Source organism: Calypte anna, chromosome 19 (assembly GCF_003957555.1).
Source record: "Calypte anna isolate BGI_N300 chromosome 19, bCalAnn1_v1.p, whole genome shotgun sequence".
Classification (NCBI taxonomy): domain Eukaryota; kingdom Metazoa; phylum Chordata; class Aves; order Apodiformes; family Trochilidae; genus Calypte; species Calypte anna.
Window position 1 is genome coordinate 9,654,017 of NC_044264.1, and position 17,191 is coordinate 9,671,207.

Consider the following 17,191-nt stretch of genomic DNA (forward strand, 5'->3'; position numbering starts at 1 on the left):
TTTCTGCATTATCTGACACTGGTTGATGTTGTTGCAGGGTTTCGGTGCCTTTGAGCGTTCGATCCTGACTCAGATTGATCATATCCTGATGGACAAAGAGAGATTGCTACGACGGACCCAGACCAAGAGATCCGTGTACACAGTGCTGGGGAAGCAGGAACAGGAATCCCATCCCCTCCCTGAGCCTCTGCCGGAAAATTCAGTAAGGGCTTTTGTTTCTGAAACCTCCTCTAGCAGCAGGGAAACTCTGTGAAACAGTTACCTGGAGCCTGCCTGCAATTAGCAGGTGATATTCTTGCTCGTGAGAGATTTCTGAAGGAGATACCTGAGTGTTGATTCCTGGGATGTAATGGCTAAGGAGAAGATGTAGGCATTTCAATTCCAGTTTTATGGTATTTGCATTATCTCCTGTGCTGGGTCTTGGGAGGGGAAAACGAGATTTGGGATGTGATTGTTCCCCTCCTGTGCTGTAGGAACTGATGCTCACTAAATCTGCTTTTTGAGGTAGCAGCTGAAAAACTTTGCTTTTACTCTGTAGTTTAGAAAGTTACTTCCAAAATCATACTGCATATAACCCACAGCATATTTTAGTAGTAAGTCTGTTATTAATTTAGTATTTAAGAATGAATAAATACTCAATTCTGAGAGATTATGTAGAATTACTGCACTTGCAAGATATATTTTTGCCATTACATTAAAAATATCTGTAGTATTTTGCCAGAAAGACTTTGCACAGTCCTATTTATTTCCCTGTAAAGGTATCATAAATCTGTTTTGGCACTGGCAACATTTCTGCTTTGCCTTTAAATGTATTCCTAGTCCTTAACAGCCTGTTATGTTGGGAGCTTTCCTCCATTCTTTCATATCTACAAGTGTGTTTACAAGCTGCTGCACGTGATGCCATCAGAATTGGGCACAGCAATGTGCACATTTGAGCTGCCAGTGTTTCTTTTGTGCTTCTAGGAAGTCCTCCCTCAGTCAGAGTCCAACAGGCACCTGAAGGACATAGATGAGGAGATATTTGATGATGATGACTTCTATCACCAGGTAGGTGATGGTAAATCTGGGCTGGAATTATGGCTCCAATCAGTTTTTAATACTCACAGAACTATTGTGGGCAGCTCTGTGCTCTAAATCTCTCTCACCAGTGAAACCCAGTTACCTGTTTTCACATCTCTGTAGCTACTGCAGGGGACTTCACTCACAGCTTTGTGTGTCAGGCTTTGTCATCTTAAACTTGCACTGTGGATGCAAACTGGTGGCTACCACTGCCACTGCTGTGCTTGAGTGAGGTCTGTGCCTGGACCTGGTCCTGTTCTTACTGGTACACAAGAGAAAAATGACTGCCTTCCCTAAAGGTGACTGTTCCCTGTGGGTGGGGGCCCCTTATGAAAAACAGTTCAAGTAGATCCTCAAAAGCACCAAAGTTACTCATGGCTCAACCTAAATCATCTCATCTACCTACAGAGTGACAGAGCTGCAGGGCTTCACTGGCACTTCTCCTGGACTTGTGCCAGCTTGGATTGAAGCCAGTTTTTCTTTTCTTATTTGCAAATTTCTTAGAAAGAAGGAATCTGCACCCAGCATGTGGAGGCTGCAGCTTAGGGGAGCCTTGTGTTTGTAATTTAGTTAATAAATGACAGTGCCAACTTTACAAAATACAAAAATTGCCATAAACTGAGGAGTATGATTCACTCTTAAGTCCATCCCCCAATGTTCTGATGATCCACAGAGAGCTTTAGCTTCAGGACTAAACAAATACCCTTATATCCTTAGCAAGGCAGAAGTTTCTGATCTGAATAGTTACTAGAGTGGCCACTAAAGTGTTAGGGCAGTGGGAGAGAGCTCTGGCCATGTGACTGTGCTCTGATAACTGAGTTAACCAGAATCATTTTGACTGCTTTGAAAATCTGACTAGGACTAAAAATGAATAAAAAAGATGTATTAAATTGGGAGTTCTTATCTGTGTTTTATGGGTAGGAAATACAGAGAACTTTAATGCTGCCTTTTTTTCTCCCTCCAAGAAGTTTTCAACACACTTCTGACCCTATTGCTGTAGATGTCTAAAGAAATTTTTGCAGCAGACCTCCAGTAGTGCAGAATTGGGACACTTTGAATATTTAATGTTTGTGAGGGGTCTGCTCAAGGCAGCCTGCCTCAGGACCAGGAATATATTCCAAAGTAGCTCCTCTTTAGGCTGGGCATTTTAAGAGCATCTCTGCTAGGCAGGTGAAGATGCCAGGTTCATCTGTGTAGGCTTTCAACTGGTGATTGGAGAGTTCATGTCTTGTTGGCAGCAGTAGTTGAAGAGGCCAAATTTAACACGTAGAGATAATACAGAGGTGAAATTTGAGGGCCAAGTGGACCCCAGGAACACAGAACAAATTAAGTTAGGGTAACAAAATGCTGAAGTGGTTGGGGAGATAACAGCTGTGATTGACAATCTGTGGACCTGTGCAGGGAAGGTGCTTATTGGCCATGAAATGTTACAATTTTAGAGGAAAAATAGCTCTAGATGGATAGCCCATCTTTCCTTCTAATAACTTCAACTCCGATAAATCGTGATTTCAGAAATATGAGTACTCCCAGCTTAGCTTTTCCCCTCCCTGGTTAATTGGGGTGCCGGGGTTAATCTAAATTAAAACTTAAACTAATAGAGGTCATTGAGGGAAGAGAATCACCTGAGTAAAACAAATGGGTCTGCCAGGCACAACTGTATCTTGGCCATTTTCCCAAGAGGGAGGTGGCAGCAAATTGGAGTTGTTTCAGCAGTGGGTAGAGGTGAAGGATGGGTGACACCAGTTCAGTGCACGGCCCCTCCGGAAGCGTTCCAGCTGCTGCCTCCTGCACGCAGCAACATCTGCCAGCACAGCAAGGAATGGGTGCAACTTCTGAAACCCCATGGACTCTAAAATATGGTGTTTAGCCTGGTGGAGGCTTTCATCACTTACCAGTCCTAGGCAGTGGGCTACGACAGCTCATCCCAGCCTCGTACATCACACACAGACATCTGCTGAGCTGCCACGCAGCTACACATTCATTTTCCTTTCTTGTTTTCTGGGGTTTTTGTTTGGGCTTTGGGTTTTTTTTTTCCTTTTTTTTTATCCCTCCCTCCTCCTTCTCTTTCTCTCTCTCTCCCTCCCTTCCACCCTTCTCCTCTCCTCCCATCCTCACTAAGGGAGAGATGATCTGTGAAGATTACTGCTTCATTGTGTGTGAGTAATTGTGGGGATGCCAGCCCCTTGCCAGCCGCCTGTTCCGCTGACCTGGTTAATGTCTGCTCTTGAGTGGGATTTGGCAGAGATTGGAGCCGAAGCCAATTCAGTGATAAGGCTGAAGAAAACGGCTGTATGTTTTCTGTCACCTCCCAATTAAATTGGTTTCATAAAGTGCTTTGCCTTTATTTGTCAGGGTGGCAAGCTGGAGCTGAGCATTGCATTCAGGAAGGGCAGAGTGCGTTACAATGAAGCGCTGACAGGGCCTGAATGTGTTCTCATAACTGTGCAGGGCTTTTGTCTGCATGGGGGGATGGACATGGGTAAATAAAATGTAGCAAGGGACCTGGTTTTCAGGAGTAATAAGCAGTAACGTCTCCAGTTGTTGAAGCTCACATTGCTCAGAAATTCTGACCTCTGTGTATAATACTTACCACAAAATGTATCTGCCTTTCTTCTCTGTGTTTAACTCCAGGGCCAGACTTTTTTTAGCATCACTTTCATTTTTCTAAATAACATTCTGTAACGATTAGGTTATTTCACTTGCTGCTTATGGTTTGTTAAAGGTAAAAGTTCAGATAAAGGAGACTGGAAACCAACTTCCTGTGTATTTTGGTGTAAAATTAAGCAAGTAAAAATGGATGAGCTCTGATGAACACGCACAAGTTAATAACAGCAGAATAAGTAGCTGTAGTCTTTTGTTATAGATTGTAATACAGAACTCTGTAATTAATCTGCTTTTCCTGCAGAAAAAACAGTTTTCTTGCCCAGGTCTTGGTATTCAGTGGAATTCACCATGTGGGACTGGTGGAATTTTATGACAATCCAGGATTTAGCTTTGTGCTGCCTTTCATCTCACTTTGCCTTCTCTTATATTCATCATGTGTTTATAAGCAGTTACAGTTTTTATTGGGGTGGCCCATGCTGAATGGTAATGTAAAGCTGGGCTCAGCTGAGAGGCTAGACCCCCTTCCCTTTTCTTCTAAACTCTAGTTCATACATGGGTTTAAGGAAGAAAGAGGCTTTTTTATTTTTAGAAGTCGTATTTATGTATCACAGAATGTAGAATTCATTACAGCTGATACTGCAGCATTAAGACTTAAAATTCCAGCCTGCTACCAGAGAGCTGCTGGTCTGACATGCTACAGTGGAGATTTTATTATTAGGTTGAAATACTTCTCTAGTGAAGGCGAGAGTGGAAATTGCTTTGTTTCCAACAGGAATTAGGTTAGTGTTCATATGCTAAGCGTTCCTTAAGGAACCAGCTCTTCCCAGAACAAATGTTCATCATTGATGGCAGCAGGTATGCCTAAGGAGAATTAGGAATATACATAATCCCCTTTTTTCTCTGCTCTCCTGCTCCCTCCTCCCCCTCATTTTGGTTCTGTTCTGTGTCACCGCAATCCTTAATCATCAGTTTTGTCTGTGATCACTGCAACTTCCAGAGGCTGAGCAGGGCCAAGGTGGATGGGGAACATTCCACAAAACACTGAAGTCTTCAAGCAGAGATGGCAACAGCTTGCCAGGCAGGGCTGCCAGCAGGCTGGAGAGGGCTGTCACCCCTCAGGTATTGCATTATGTTGAAATGAACTGTTCCTGTCTGGGATTTACTCCTCAGGTGGGCATGCTTGAGTAGTGAGCAGCTGATCCTTTAGAGAACATTGTTTAATTGAAGGATGGCTAACTGCTTTATTGTTGTCCCTTGTGGAGTGGAGCTGTGTGTCCCTGCACACTCCTGCACACTCCGTGGGACAGAAGTGGTTTTTACAAGTGAGCAAAAAAAAAAACCTTCCTTTTTCTTAACTTAGTGTTCAGAATGCCTGGGTTAATCTGAGTAACCACACAATGAATTTTCAAATCTGACTCTCCTAAGATACTTGTAGCTTAATTTGTTTCTCTTCTGGGTTGTGCTTGTGCCTAAATCCCACTGCATGGCTTTTTCAAGAGCTATTTATTTGGTGAAGTAAATTTCTCCATGTCCCGAGCACGAGCTGGTCTGAAGCAGTTCCTGGGCACATGGTGTGGTTTTCTCTGCCAGGTATTTGATACTGCTGTAAACAAGTAATTACTAATCCAGTGAACTATTAGAAGTCGATGATGGTGAAGGATACAGAGAAGACTGGCTTTCTGACAAGCTGGTTTACCTTAATTAAACTGGTGAGTGATTAATATGGACAGCTGATCTTGTGGCTTTAATTAGATGCATTTAGAGTTTTGTGTGAATAAGAGATGTCTCAAACCATCCCACAGGTTAATGGCAATACAATACTCTTTTCACAGGCATGTATCTTTCAAATGCCTGGCTAGATGGTTAATAACACCTTTTAAAGCTTGATTTGAAACTTCTCTTAATGGCTTATTAGAAATTATGCAAGACAGTGCCTGTTTTACACAAAACTGAATTTTAGGAAAACGTGTTTGAAAACAAGGCTGTGCAGTGATTTCATCTTGCAGTTCAGGCTTCCCTGTGCAGCAGCCACCCCATCTCAAATTCCAGTTCAAAGGCAGCAGTGCCACTTTCAAGACAGAGAAGATGGCTTTGATGCACTGGAGCAGAAATGACCTGTGCCTTTGCTGGCTTTTCTGAAGATGTTAATAACATCAGAGAAAAAAAAAAAAAAAGTTTCTTTTGTTCTGATGGTATTTCCAAGCTTTGTAAACTAAGCTGTTTCCTGCAACTGTAGCTCAACTTTTGCAAGGTATTAATTGGAATTGTGAGTGCTGAGGAGAGCGAGCCTTTTGTCACGAGGCTTATTGCAGCTATACTTAGCTCTTTGTCTCAACTGGAAATTCTTAGGGGTCTGCAAATCAGAAAGGTCAGCAACTGGAGTATTAGAAACACTGATAGATAGCGCATGAAAATGAGACCTAACCTCTAAAATGAAAATTGACCTCTAAAATGAGAAATGAATCTCTCTTACCCTTGAACAACACCCTGATGGCATTTCTAAACCCCTCTCATTTTGTACAACGTGCTCTGTGTGCATCTCTAATGGGTGTGCAGAGGGAGTCCTTTTGAGGTGAATTCTTTAGAAAGCAGCACAGATCAGTGACCTCAGTGTAAATTTGAACAATGGCTTTGGTGTCAGCAAAAGCAGGTGAATACTAACAGCTCTTGAAGCTCTTGCCTTTGGCCATGTTCTGTGGGAGTGCTGTCGTGCTCTTCCTTACCTGGGGCAGATTCTAAGCTCTTGTGTGCTGAGGACACGGGAGGCAGAGTCAGTTCCCACCTGCTCCCAGCTTTCCATGGACGTGGCTTGTGGGCCTTGGCAAACCACACGACCTCCAGGTGCTTTTCTTTACTCATGTGGCTGGCAGTCCTTGGTTTTTAGTGGTAAAGCTTTGCTGAGCTCAGAATCACCCACACACAGGAGTGCTGCTTCCTGCCAAAGGCAAATAAAACTGAGAGCAGGAGCTTCCTTCTGCTTTCTTGCCTGTTGTTCACTTTGCACGTAGTTTGTCCTTGTGGTTCCAGCTTTTGGGAGGGCCAGCTGGGAGCTGGCAGCTCTGTTGCAGACTGCTGGAGGGGAGGTGTTTGCACTTTGTTGTGTTCATTTACGTGGGAGACTGAGCCTGGGTTTTTGAAGTTCAGGGAAGATGTGAAGAGGTGAAGGAGGGAAAGGGAAAAAAGGATATGTTTCAAATCAGAGCCTTTTGATGCTGAAATTGCCTAACTCAAACTCTGTCTTCACACATCAGGGCTTAATGCTGATAGTGATTTACTTACACTTCCTAGTTAATAATTAGACATTGGGAGACACCATATATCACTCCTAATGGAATATATGGGGTCTGATGAGAGTTTTCTGTTTTGACTAATAAATTTTAACCAGAATCACCAAGCTTAATGAAATATTACAGCTTCAGAAGTGTTTTAAGTCTTGTGCTGTGAAAACAGTGTTGCTTTATTCAGTAAATGAATTTATCATTCCCTCTGTATTCTGAGCCCTAGCTGGCTCTGGAGCATTGGCTGAATGCAAGACTCTGAACTAGAAAGTGGAAAAACTAATCAAACCCTTAAAGACCAAAGGCAGCGAGGCAGGTCTAGACTGACTTTCTCAGTGGTAGCCTCTGGCTACATCCCCTTTTATTTTAGTAACCATTGTTAGCATGATTTATAACTGTAGCTTTAAGACATACACTGTTTAGACCTAATAAGATTCTTCGCAGCTTTTACTTCTATTTCCTAATTTCCCTCTTGTCCCCACTCTTTTGTTTCACTTCCCCCTTGTCTTCAGTCCTGCAGCTGGAAGAACATTTCAGTGTCAGCCCCAAGGTCAGCAGAACTGTCTGTACCTCAGCTAAAGGCTGGTGGGCTGGTAGGGCAGAGGAGATGCCTGCATGCTGGGTTTCATCTCCTGCCTGAGGGAATCCTCTGTGCACAGAGGAGAGGCTGTGGCCCTCAGCAAGTACTGGAATCCCAGCTGGTACCCTGCTCCAGGGCACCCACTTCAGCTCCTTGAGTTCCCAGGCATCTCAGGACAGGCTGCCTTGCCACAAGGAATGGGATCCTGCCCACTGGGATCCTGCCTGCTTCCCAGGTGCAGTGTTAGGAGCCTGCCCCCAGAATGCATCTAGTTCCCCCCAGTCTGGTTACACCTTGTGGCTCTCCTTACTCTGCCATTCTGTGGATTTAGTTGGGCCAGCAGGAAGAGCACGTCCTGCTGAAAACGTCTTGGTGCTTAGTTCTCTAAGGGTGTAGGACATCTGGGCATCACTGTCTTCTTCTGCCTTACCCTCTGCCATTATTACTCAGCAGGTTTTTTGTGTGCACTGTGGCAAGGAAGCAAGAGAAGAGGAGACAGTAAACACACCTGATTGCTGGGGCAGGAAGAAACCACTAAAACCTTGCTGCACCGTTTCTGGCTGCTGTTAACACCCTCCCTCCCACCTTGCTTTTGACAGAATATTGACTGGAAACCAAGATCCCATTTCTGCTTAGCCTTAAGGGCAGCTGTTTACAGAGTGGCAGTGTTACATAGGTTTACTGTGTCATACGTCTGTGTAACACTGGATTTGGATCTTGTATTTAGCTGCCAGAAGTGACTGTGATGAAGTGGGAGAGATAAACTGATAGATTGTGTGCCAGAAAGATGTTGGGAATCAATCAGATAAATAGGGCAGAGAAGTAGCTTGCTGTTTTCGAGTGATAATAAACCAGTGGCCTCTCTTCTTGGCATTTTTAAGTGTAATTGCTGCAGTAATAATATCTGAAAATAAGAAAATAGAAAAAAAGTCACGGCAGGTTTTTAATTATGCTCGAATCACACTTCTCTGTGTAATAATATGTATTGGATGCCTCACAGGAGAGGAAAGATGTGGACAGGTATAAATATTATTTGTGTTGCTTGAATGTCTCACACTTGAAATTAAAAAGAGAGTCATAAAATGATGCTCACATACTCCTGTGGCATCTTTCTTTTGTGGGGTTGCTGTGTCTCACACCAGCAGTGTACGTCAGATCAGAAAGTACTCCTGGTTTCCTGGAGGGTCTGTTTCAGCCCTTTCTGAGCTGAGGCAGTAACTTCAGTAGCCAGTGAAATGTCAGCATTGGGAGGCAGCCTGTGGCCCAGTTTTGGAGGGTTTATTTCTGTTCTTTGCATTAACACCTTGGCTAATACCCAAGGCACAGCACGAGCAATTTACAGTGAGTGGTGATAAACGCATGGGCCTGGTCAAGTATTCAGAAAGGCTGCTCACAATATTCTCTGGCTGCAGGGAGCAAAAAGGACAAACCCTGGCCCTCAGGACATGAAAAGAAATCGAAAAGCCTGCTTGAACATTCCTGGTTTGTAGCTATAAAAAATATTTTGCTGTGCTGTTCCTCAGAGCCAGCATTACTGCCCAGCAATGCTTGGCTTGTGTTAGCTGAAGGGTTTTGGTTCCTCCCCTGCTCTCCCCTCTCAAAGTGCAAAGCAAGACCTGTGGTGCAGGGGTCTTGTTGCAGATCTGCCTGCCTCACATCTCTTGCTCATGGGAGCTGTGCACACAACAGCCTGCAAATGTTCAGGCCTTTTTTTCTCCTTCCAAAGCCCCAGGAGCAGTACTGGCCTCAGAAATACAAGCCAAATTCTTCATTCTGCATCTCTGGAGGAAAAACAACCATCTCATGCCAGGCTCAACTGCTCACATCCCACAACCTTGTCACCTATTTACCCTCTGTGTGATTGTAAGCTTTGTTTTGGGCTCCTGGGACCAGCAGTTACAAAATGGTTGGCCCAGCTGACAGTCCCAGAGTGGGCTTTGCAGTGCCCCTGGGGATTCCAGTCCTTTGCTGTTGCTTAGATTTGAGAGCATTGGTTTGCTTTGTCTATGGGGGGCTTCTTTTGCCTGGCCCGTGGTGCTGCTAAGTTGTGTCCCTCTGGCTCTGCATAACCTTTTAGATTCTCTTCAGATAAATGACATGATGTCACCTAAGTAAACCCTGATACTAGCCTGATACTACTCCTAGCCTCATCTGAAATTACATACAGAAAGTCTCTGGAGTGGCCTTCAGTGCTCTGCTCCAGTCACATATTCTGTGGGGACCTTTTTTCAGGAGTGGCATGGTCTACAGTTACTTAAGCTTTTAGCATGAGGTCTTAGTTCCCTACTTGAACCTTTTCAGAGCCATCAACTTTTTCCCTCAGAAAACTTGTGCAGAAGCAGTGGTTCTTGGCTTGGGGTTTTCTAGGAAGTTTCAAGAAACGAGGCAGAGAGGCTCCCTTGGGAACTTGTCAGCTACTTTCTTCAGTCTCTTGGGAAAGCTGTGAGCCTGTTTGCATGAGCATGTCTTTACTGAGCTTTAAGTGGGGTTGTTGGTTTCCTTCCAGCTCCTTCGAGAATTCATAGAACGTAAAACCACCTCAGTGGACCCCAACGACCAGGTAGCCATGGGCAGGTAAGTAGGAACCTATCAGTAACATCATGAGAAAAATTGCTGTGAGCTTCCAGTCCAATTCATCACATAAGCAAAGTGTTGAATTTGTTCTAGAGTTGGGATGTTTCCAGCTCTCAGTGGTTCCTGCAGCACAAAGGGAATCCACGGGGGGATGTCTCAACCAACCCTAGTGAGGGAGAAGGAGACAAAGTGACTGCTGAAATTTGGCCTTTGCTCCTCATGAGCTCTGATTTGTCATTTTTTTTTAGAGGAGCAAACCTTCTGTTGTGAGATCAGTTAAAGCAGTTCCTGTCCTCCCTGCTGTAAGAAAAGGTACTCTGCAGTTAAACAAAATCAGGGAATGTTTCCTGCATGCAGAAGTAAAATATAATTCCATGCAGGGAAGCTCTTATTTCTCTGTTTATTTCTACAGTTAGAAAATAAAGAATATTCCAACTACCACTTAATGAACAGTGTGCATTTGAATAGCCATGAGCTGTAAATTAGAATAAAGTGTAAAAGCAGAGGAATGCTGAAAATGTAGGAGTGGGACTCTCCACTGAAAAAGTGCAGTGGGGGTATGTATGTAGATGGGGGGGAGAAAATGCATTAGGAAGTTTTGTGATGGTGAAATAGCTTTTATCCATGTAAAATATTACCCAAATTTTAGTGCAATGTGTCAGATTTATTTTGTGAATGTCTGGAATATTATGGAAAGCTATTCACTATAATTTAACATGATATAGACAAAATTATATTTAAGTGGTGATTACATTGTACATTTATCTGACTTTACAATAAAATAGATTAGAGTAATTAAGATTATATTAAGATTGCAGTAATTGGATTTTGCTAGATTTTTTTCCCTGATGTTGAGTTTTCACTGTATAAATCAGGTGAGATGACACTCACTTGCATTAAAAAAAATAATAGTTATAACTATCAGAAGTTTTACCCTGCTGAAAACTTAGTTGGCTTGATGAAGTTGTGTTTGAGGAGCTGAATCCTTCTTCCTAAATAACACAGCAGGGGATCAGACAGCACTGTAAAGGCTTTTTTTTTTTTGCAGATTATAACATTTATATTTTTAAAATATTTTCTATTTAATGCCAAAGATTCTTAAAAAAAAGCCCAAGCCATCAGTAATCAACAAAGAATTAAAAAAAGGAGCTAAGGCTGTGCTTCAGCAGGTTTCCCTGCAGCAGAATATTCTCCCAAGCAGTGGCTGTGTTGTTGGGATCAGGTCTGGTCTGTGTGTCCCTCTGTGGCTGGAGAAACCCTTCGTGTTTAAATGCCATGTTCCTGGAGTGAAGCAGGCCCTGGGCACTCCAGAGGTTCATACTTGTTTTCCTGAGGCTCTAAGAAGGGTCCAAGGCCCTGGTGTTACTTGGTGCTGATTTGCCAAGTGGTTCTAACAATGGTTTAACTGTTGTTGTGCATTCCCAGGCAGTGGCTGGCCATCCAGAAGCTACGAAGCAAAATAAAAAAGAAAGTGGACAGAAAAGCCAGTAAAGGAAGGAGGATTCGGTGGGTGAGAGCTTCTGCTGCCAATCACAAGTTCTGATTTTGCCAAATAAAGTCTGTCTGTGCTGGGGTGGCTCTGGGCTGCATTGGTAGGTTTTTTCACACCTTTTAGGGCAAGATGTCTTGCTCTGGGGCATCCACTGAGGAATCTTCATGTGCTTTGAGCCTAGAATAAGGGCTTGGTTGGATGCAGCCTGTGATCAGTCCTGGGGAGGATGTTCATTGGTCTCAGAAAACACTGGAGAGAGGTGTTCAAATATCCCTGAGCAATTTGGGGCTGTAATTTCCAGTGAAAGCCAATAAAGCACCTCTTGTGCAATATATATTTAGCTGACTGAGAGGTGGATAGCAGCTGTAGGGGAAGATGTGCAGAGGTGCCTCATTGAGGTAGATGTCTGTGTCCCCCTGACTGCCAATTGGAATTTGGTGACTAATCTCTTTATTTTTTGTAAGTCCCATCACAGCTCTCTTGAGCTTCAAAGCATTTCACATCCTGACTCATGGATCACTAATTAGGGTTGCTCTCTCCTGTTGTGTCTTCCACCCTGTAGGGTGGAAAGGGAAGCAGTCTGGAGAGGATAGGGTTGGTTTTTTTCCCCTTTGCAGAGCAGATATATTAGTCTCCCTGAGTTTAGCATGACTGCATGATTTGTAGTGGAGGAGGTGTTTGTGGCAGGGAGGCATGCTGAAAAGCTGCACTGCTTCCTGGAAAAAATCTGCAACATTAACCATCCTTTTGTGAGTAAACTATAAATCCTTAGTTTAGATGGCATCTGATAGAAAGTCAGTGGAGTCAGTCTGGGTCAGGCCTGGCATAGCAATTTTTAAGATAGATGTCATAAGATAATTTATTAAAAGAGGGAAGAGCTACTTTGTTGGCCTGAAAAGCCTATAATTATTGACTATCAATATTCTTTTCTGTCAGCATCACACATAATTGGATATATTCATGATTCAGTCAAAACTACTGACAACATCACACAACTGAGTCAGACTCGTAAAGCTCCAGGAATAATGGGGAAGTCTCTCATTGTGTGCAATCTGTGCACTTCAGCATTCCTGAGAGATCAGCTATCTCACCAAGTCAATTGCCTCTTAGATCTTAGGTGCCTTTTTTTACTTTTTTTTTTTTTCTTTTTCTTTTTTTTTTTCTTTTTTTTTTTCCCTTCTTTAAGTAAAAGTTGCACTGACCCAACAGGGAAAATAGCTATAAAAGAAAAAAGTGTCATTGTCTCTGTTCTGGATTAATATGCAGTTAAGATCCAGCATCTTTTCAGAACAGTCCAGTTGAGCCCAAATGGGTGTTTATACATAGTTGGTTCTTCCACTGGGAGACTCAGTGTCACCCCAGGCAGGATCACTTCTCTGTTCTGTTTCTTTCTCTAAAATTGGGGCAGCATCACTCAGATTTGTTTTCATGAAGGTCTTTTAGATCCTGGAGAGCAAACACCAAATACTAAGTTTCATCTGTCTCCAAATTCTTCCTTTTTAGCAATCCTTTAGCAAACCCTCATTATTATGGCTCGTTTGGATGAAGTGTGCTTGCTTATCCTGGGGCTGAGGATCTTCAAGTGCTATCAAAACCAGTCAGTGTTCTGCTTGACACAGGGACCTGTCCCCTCCATAGACAGGGACACTGGGGCACTGAGAGGGGAAGTGAGCTCACCCAAAAACTCCAGTCAGCTTTAAGAAACCTGGTGCTCAGAACTCTGCTGTCCCTGGCTGGGATCTGCCTTCTCTTGAGGCAGGTCTGGAGGAATGATGTGTGCACACCCTGTGCTGCTGCAGCAGGGGATGTCTTTCTGTGAATAAAGTTAAATGTTTTGTATCTGCGGGATTTTTAAAGTCCTGATGTAAGAAATGGGACAGTAATTAGTTCTGGACAAACAACTCGTGTCAGAGAATTTATAGGGATAAGCAGTACTGGCTGTGCCTGTATGAGCTTTGATCTGCGTGAATCCATCAGTTGTTAAAGTCTCAGAAGTGAACTGTTTCACAGTCCAACCTACTGACCTGCTGTTTGTGCACAGCTCTGCCTGGTCCCTGACTGTCATTACAGCCTCACACCAGGGCAGAAGCCCTTGAAGAGCCATTCTGACACAGGCTTGTGAGCTGAAAATCCCCTCTAGGGAGTGTTCCTGCATGAGCAAACAAAAGGGAGTGCAGAGGTGACAGTGGAAAGGTGACTCTGGGCAAATGCTTGTGAATCCTTTTGCCTGCTATTTGTCAAGCTCTAAAAATAGCAGCAGCTTGGATAAAACATTTCAGACTTGGGTAGGCAGCAGGGCAATGTACACCAAAAACCAGTGGTTTGGAGTCCCCTGCCCTCAGACAGTGGGGTTTAAGTGCACCTTTTCCTGCAGAGTTTTTTAGTGCTGGAGATAAATTTTATTTCATAGAATCATAGAAAGTCAGGGCTTGGAAGGGACCTCAAAAGAGCACCCAGTGCAACCCCCCTGCCAGAGCAGGGTCACCTATAGCAGGTCCCACAGGAACACATCAAGGTGGGCTTGGAATGTCTCCACAACCTCCCTGGGCAGCCTGGGCCAGGGCTCCCTCACCCTCACAGTGAAAAAGTTCTTCCTTGTATTTATACAGAGGTGCCTGTGCTCCAGTTAATAACCATTGCCCCTTGTCCTGTTGTTGGTCACTCCTGGGAAAAGCTTGTCAGGTCCTTGAACATGAATCATGAAAAGCTACTGCAAGTTCCTAGCCCATGTGGAAAGCAGGAAGGGGACCCCTTTCTGGAGGTGTAGCTCAGCTTGCAGAAATAATTTGGTGTCTCAGAAGCTGAGACAGATGAAGCACTGTGTCACCTTGGACATGCCCCATCTCTTCTGTGCACACATCTTTATCCTGTCTGCTTTGCTTGTTTTTACATGCTTCATTTGTAAGGTATTCAGGGTAAGACTTTCTAACTTCAGGTGTGGCTACCAGAGTGGGAATTTGATAGCCTTTAGGGCTCTAGATACCACAGAGCAAGAAAAAAGTGCTAGCAGATGGCTGGTTGAGAAGGTCTGATGCTCTGATGCTTCTGCTGCCTGCAGTGGGCTCTTCAGGCACAAATTCCAGAAGGTGATTAGGATGCCAGCTGAAGGAAGGCTGAAAATGAGTTCTTGTTTCTCTGTCTCTTGACTTTTCAGGGTTGTCTGTCTGGGAGGCTGATTAGGTACTCGCACACAATTAATGGATGCTGTGTGTCCTCTTTCAAGCTGTGATAAAAAAGGACTTGCTTGCTATTCAGTTCATTGTATCATCTGATTATTCTTCTGTCCATGTTATAAGAAAGGAGGAGGAGGGAAGGGGTGGGGAATTGCCAGCTACAACTAGTGACTCATTAGTTATCAGCCACCAGGAAAGCCAGAGCTCTGCATTTCAGGGACTGGTGTGTTTCTGTTCAAGCTGCAACATTTCCTTTTCATTAGTAGTTACTAATGTGCTGCCTCCTTATTTCCTGCCCTGTTCAGGTATCATGTCCATAGCAAGCTGGTGAGCTTCATGGCACCTATTGACCACTGTACAATGAATGATGATGCCAGGTGAGTAATAGATTAATTATGTTTCTCAAATGGCTTCATGACAGCATGATATTGACCTGTTCTTCAGTCTGTCTCCCCCTCCATTTCTTCTTATCAGTTAACCATTTGTCTCTGGCATCATAGCCTGGGTGTCTTGGTCACATCTGTCCAGGCAGCCTGAGCTTTCCCTCTGTAATTACTGTGACACCAAACAAGAGTTTTTCATAAATCTCAATACCTACATTTTGCTCCTGCTTTCAAACTCCTGATTTTGAAATCTTAGGGAATTGTTTGGGAAATAGACAACTAAGTTACCTGGTGTCTTCAGATACAATCAAAATTCACAAAGAACTTTCCTGTAACACAAATGGCAACTCTTCAGTTCTGTTTAGTATGCCTTAGGTCAGTTATTAACTGGAATAGTTCAGTCAAGATTCACTCAAGACCTAAAGGTTGCTTGTGTTTATGTTTATTTAAAGAGTGAAGGATGTTTTAATGTGCTAATTAGAAAAGAAAATATAAATTAAGTTTTGCATATAGTTATCACCAGCAAGTGTGCCCAAAGGTCCTGCTGTATGGGCACCAGCATCCCACTCTGCCAAGATCAGGCTTTCAGGCCATGGATGGGGCAATTCCCAAGGCAGGCTGGGCAGGTTCTGTACCTAGTTCTGCTGGTGGCTTCGGGGATGACCTTGAACACTTTGCTTTGTGTTTCTGTGACTCTGATTCCCCTTCCAAGCAATGGAGGTTGAGAAATGCCTGTAAAAAGCAGTGCTTTAGTAATAATAGTATTTCACTTTTTAACATACACAGGGAAGATGTTGTTTCAGGTACAAAAATAGAAGCCTAAGCTTTCCTCACTGTTTGCCCAAATGCTTGCTGGTTACCTATGACACAAAGAAAATGCCTTAACCTTTGCCCATTGCAAGAATTGCTGTCCTCCTTCAGCAGCTTCTCTGCAGCATCCTTCCCACAGCTTGTGCTCTGCCATTGTTTAGTCCTAATGTTGAGCTTGAATTTCCCTTGGCTGTAATTCAGGCCAGTTACTTCTTGTCCTGTTCAATGTGGGCTTGAAAAACAGATTCTTGCTTCCTCTCTGCAGCAGCCCTCAAACATTTGGGTGGGCATTCTTGCTTTGCACAGTGAAAACAGGGGCATTCTTTAGCTTAGCTTCATTCTTTGTCTCCCTGGTTTATGCCATTTGAGTCACATAAAACAGAATCAAAATACCAGAGTGGCCAGTGTCTGAAAATTAGGCCTGAATAGGTGTTTTGGTTCAGCTCCCCTAAAATTAAGATATCTGCTTCCATCAGTCTTTTTTTTTTTCTAAATCATAGTCACTTCACATCCCTGTTTAAAATACTCCTGCATGGGCCATAACACCTCCCTAGCAGCACATAGCTGTACCAGACCAGGCAAGAAGAATTCAACCTCTGCTTTAAACTGCAGGTGAATTAAAAAGAAAGGACTGGGCATGTACACATGAGAGGGAAGCAGTAATGATAACAGCTTTCCTTTGTGACAGAAGAAGGTAATTTTATTGTTTGCCAGTGTGAATTACTAGATTGAAAATGCAGGTATAGACTTCACAGTGATGTGATCATGCTCTGAGCCTTTTTTTTGGCTGTTGTTGTTTTCTGGTCAGGCACTTAAAAGGTATGACCCTAAAATAAGTAACACACCTGAACAATGGGGTGCTCTGTGTTGTAATGTGAGAAATTTTAAGGTGTCAGTGAGACATATATAAAAAAAAGTTTGTAGAAATAGAGCCTGTAGACCAGTCCCCTGAAGTTTTAGCAGTGGTTAAAGTGGCAGGTAGATAGCTGGAAAATGCCAGTAAATAAATAGGGACGTGCAGGTGTGGATGGGCAGAAGCTTGGGGGGATGGTGCAGAGTCTGGGTGTGTGAGGTGAGGAGTGGGTCTGGTTCTTCAGCTGTGCCAAAGCCTCAATCCAAAGCCTCAATCCTCATCACAATGATGGAGCTACACAAGCCCTGGGTCACTGGGGCAGAAGCAGGGGGGACTTGTCTGGGACAGTTTTCTTCCTTTGCTCACTGTAAGTCCATTTGGAGGC

The 17,191-nt window shown here is 43.6% G+C and overlaps 1 protein-coding gene across 2 annotated transcripts in view; it reads left to right on the forward strand.

The window, feature by feature from the left end:
• AATF (apoptosis antagonizing transcription factor) overlaps positions 1–17,191 on the forward strand; it is a 46,079-nt gene that overhangs the window by 19,094 nt on the left and 9,794 nt on the right. Inside the window, exons 7-11 of one of the 2 annotated variants that reach the window (XM_030462613.1) lie at positions 38–202; positions 964–1,047; positions 10,028–10,095; positions 11,521–11,601; positions 15,066–15,137. In XM_030462613.1, coding sequence (XP_030318473.1) covers positions 38–202; positions 964–1,047; positions 10,028–10,095; positions 11,521–11,601; positions 15,066–15,137 — 470 coding nt within the window. The remainder of the gene's footprint in view (positions 1–37; positions 203–963; positions 1,048–10,027; positions 10,096–11,520; positions 11,602–15,065; positions 15,138–17,191) is intronic. The other variant, XM_030462614.1, reaches the window with a different exon arrangement.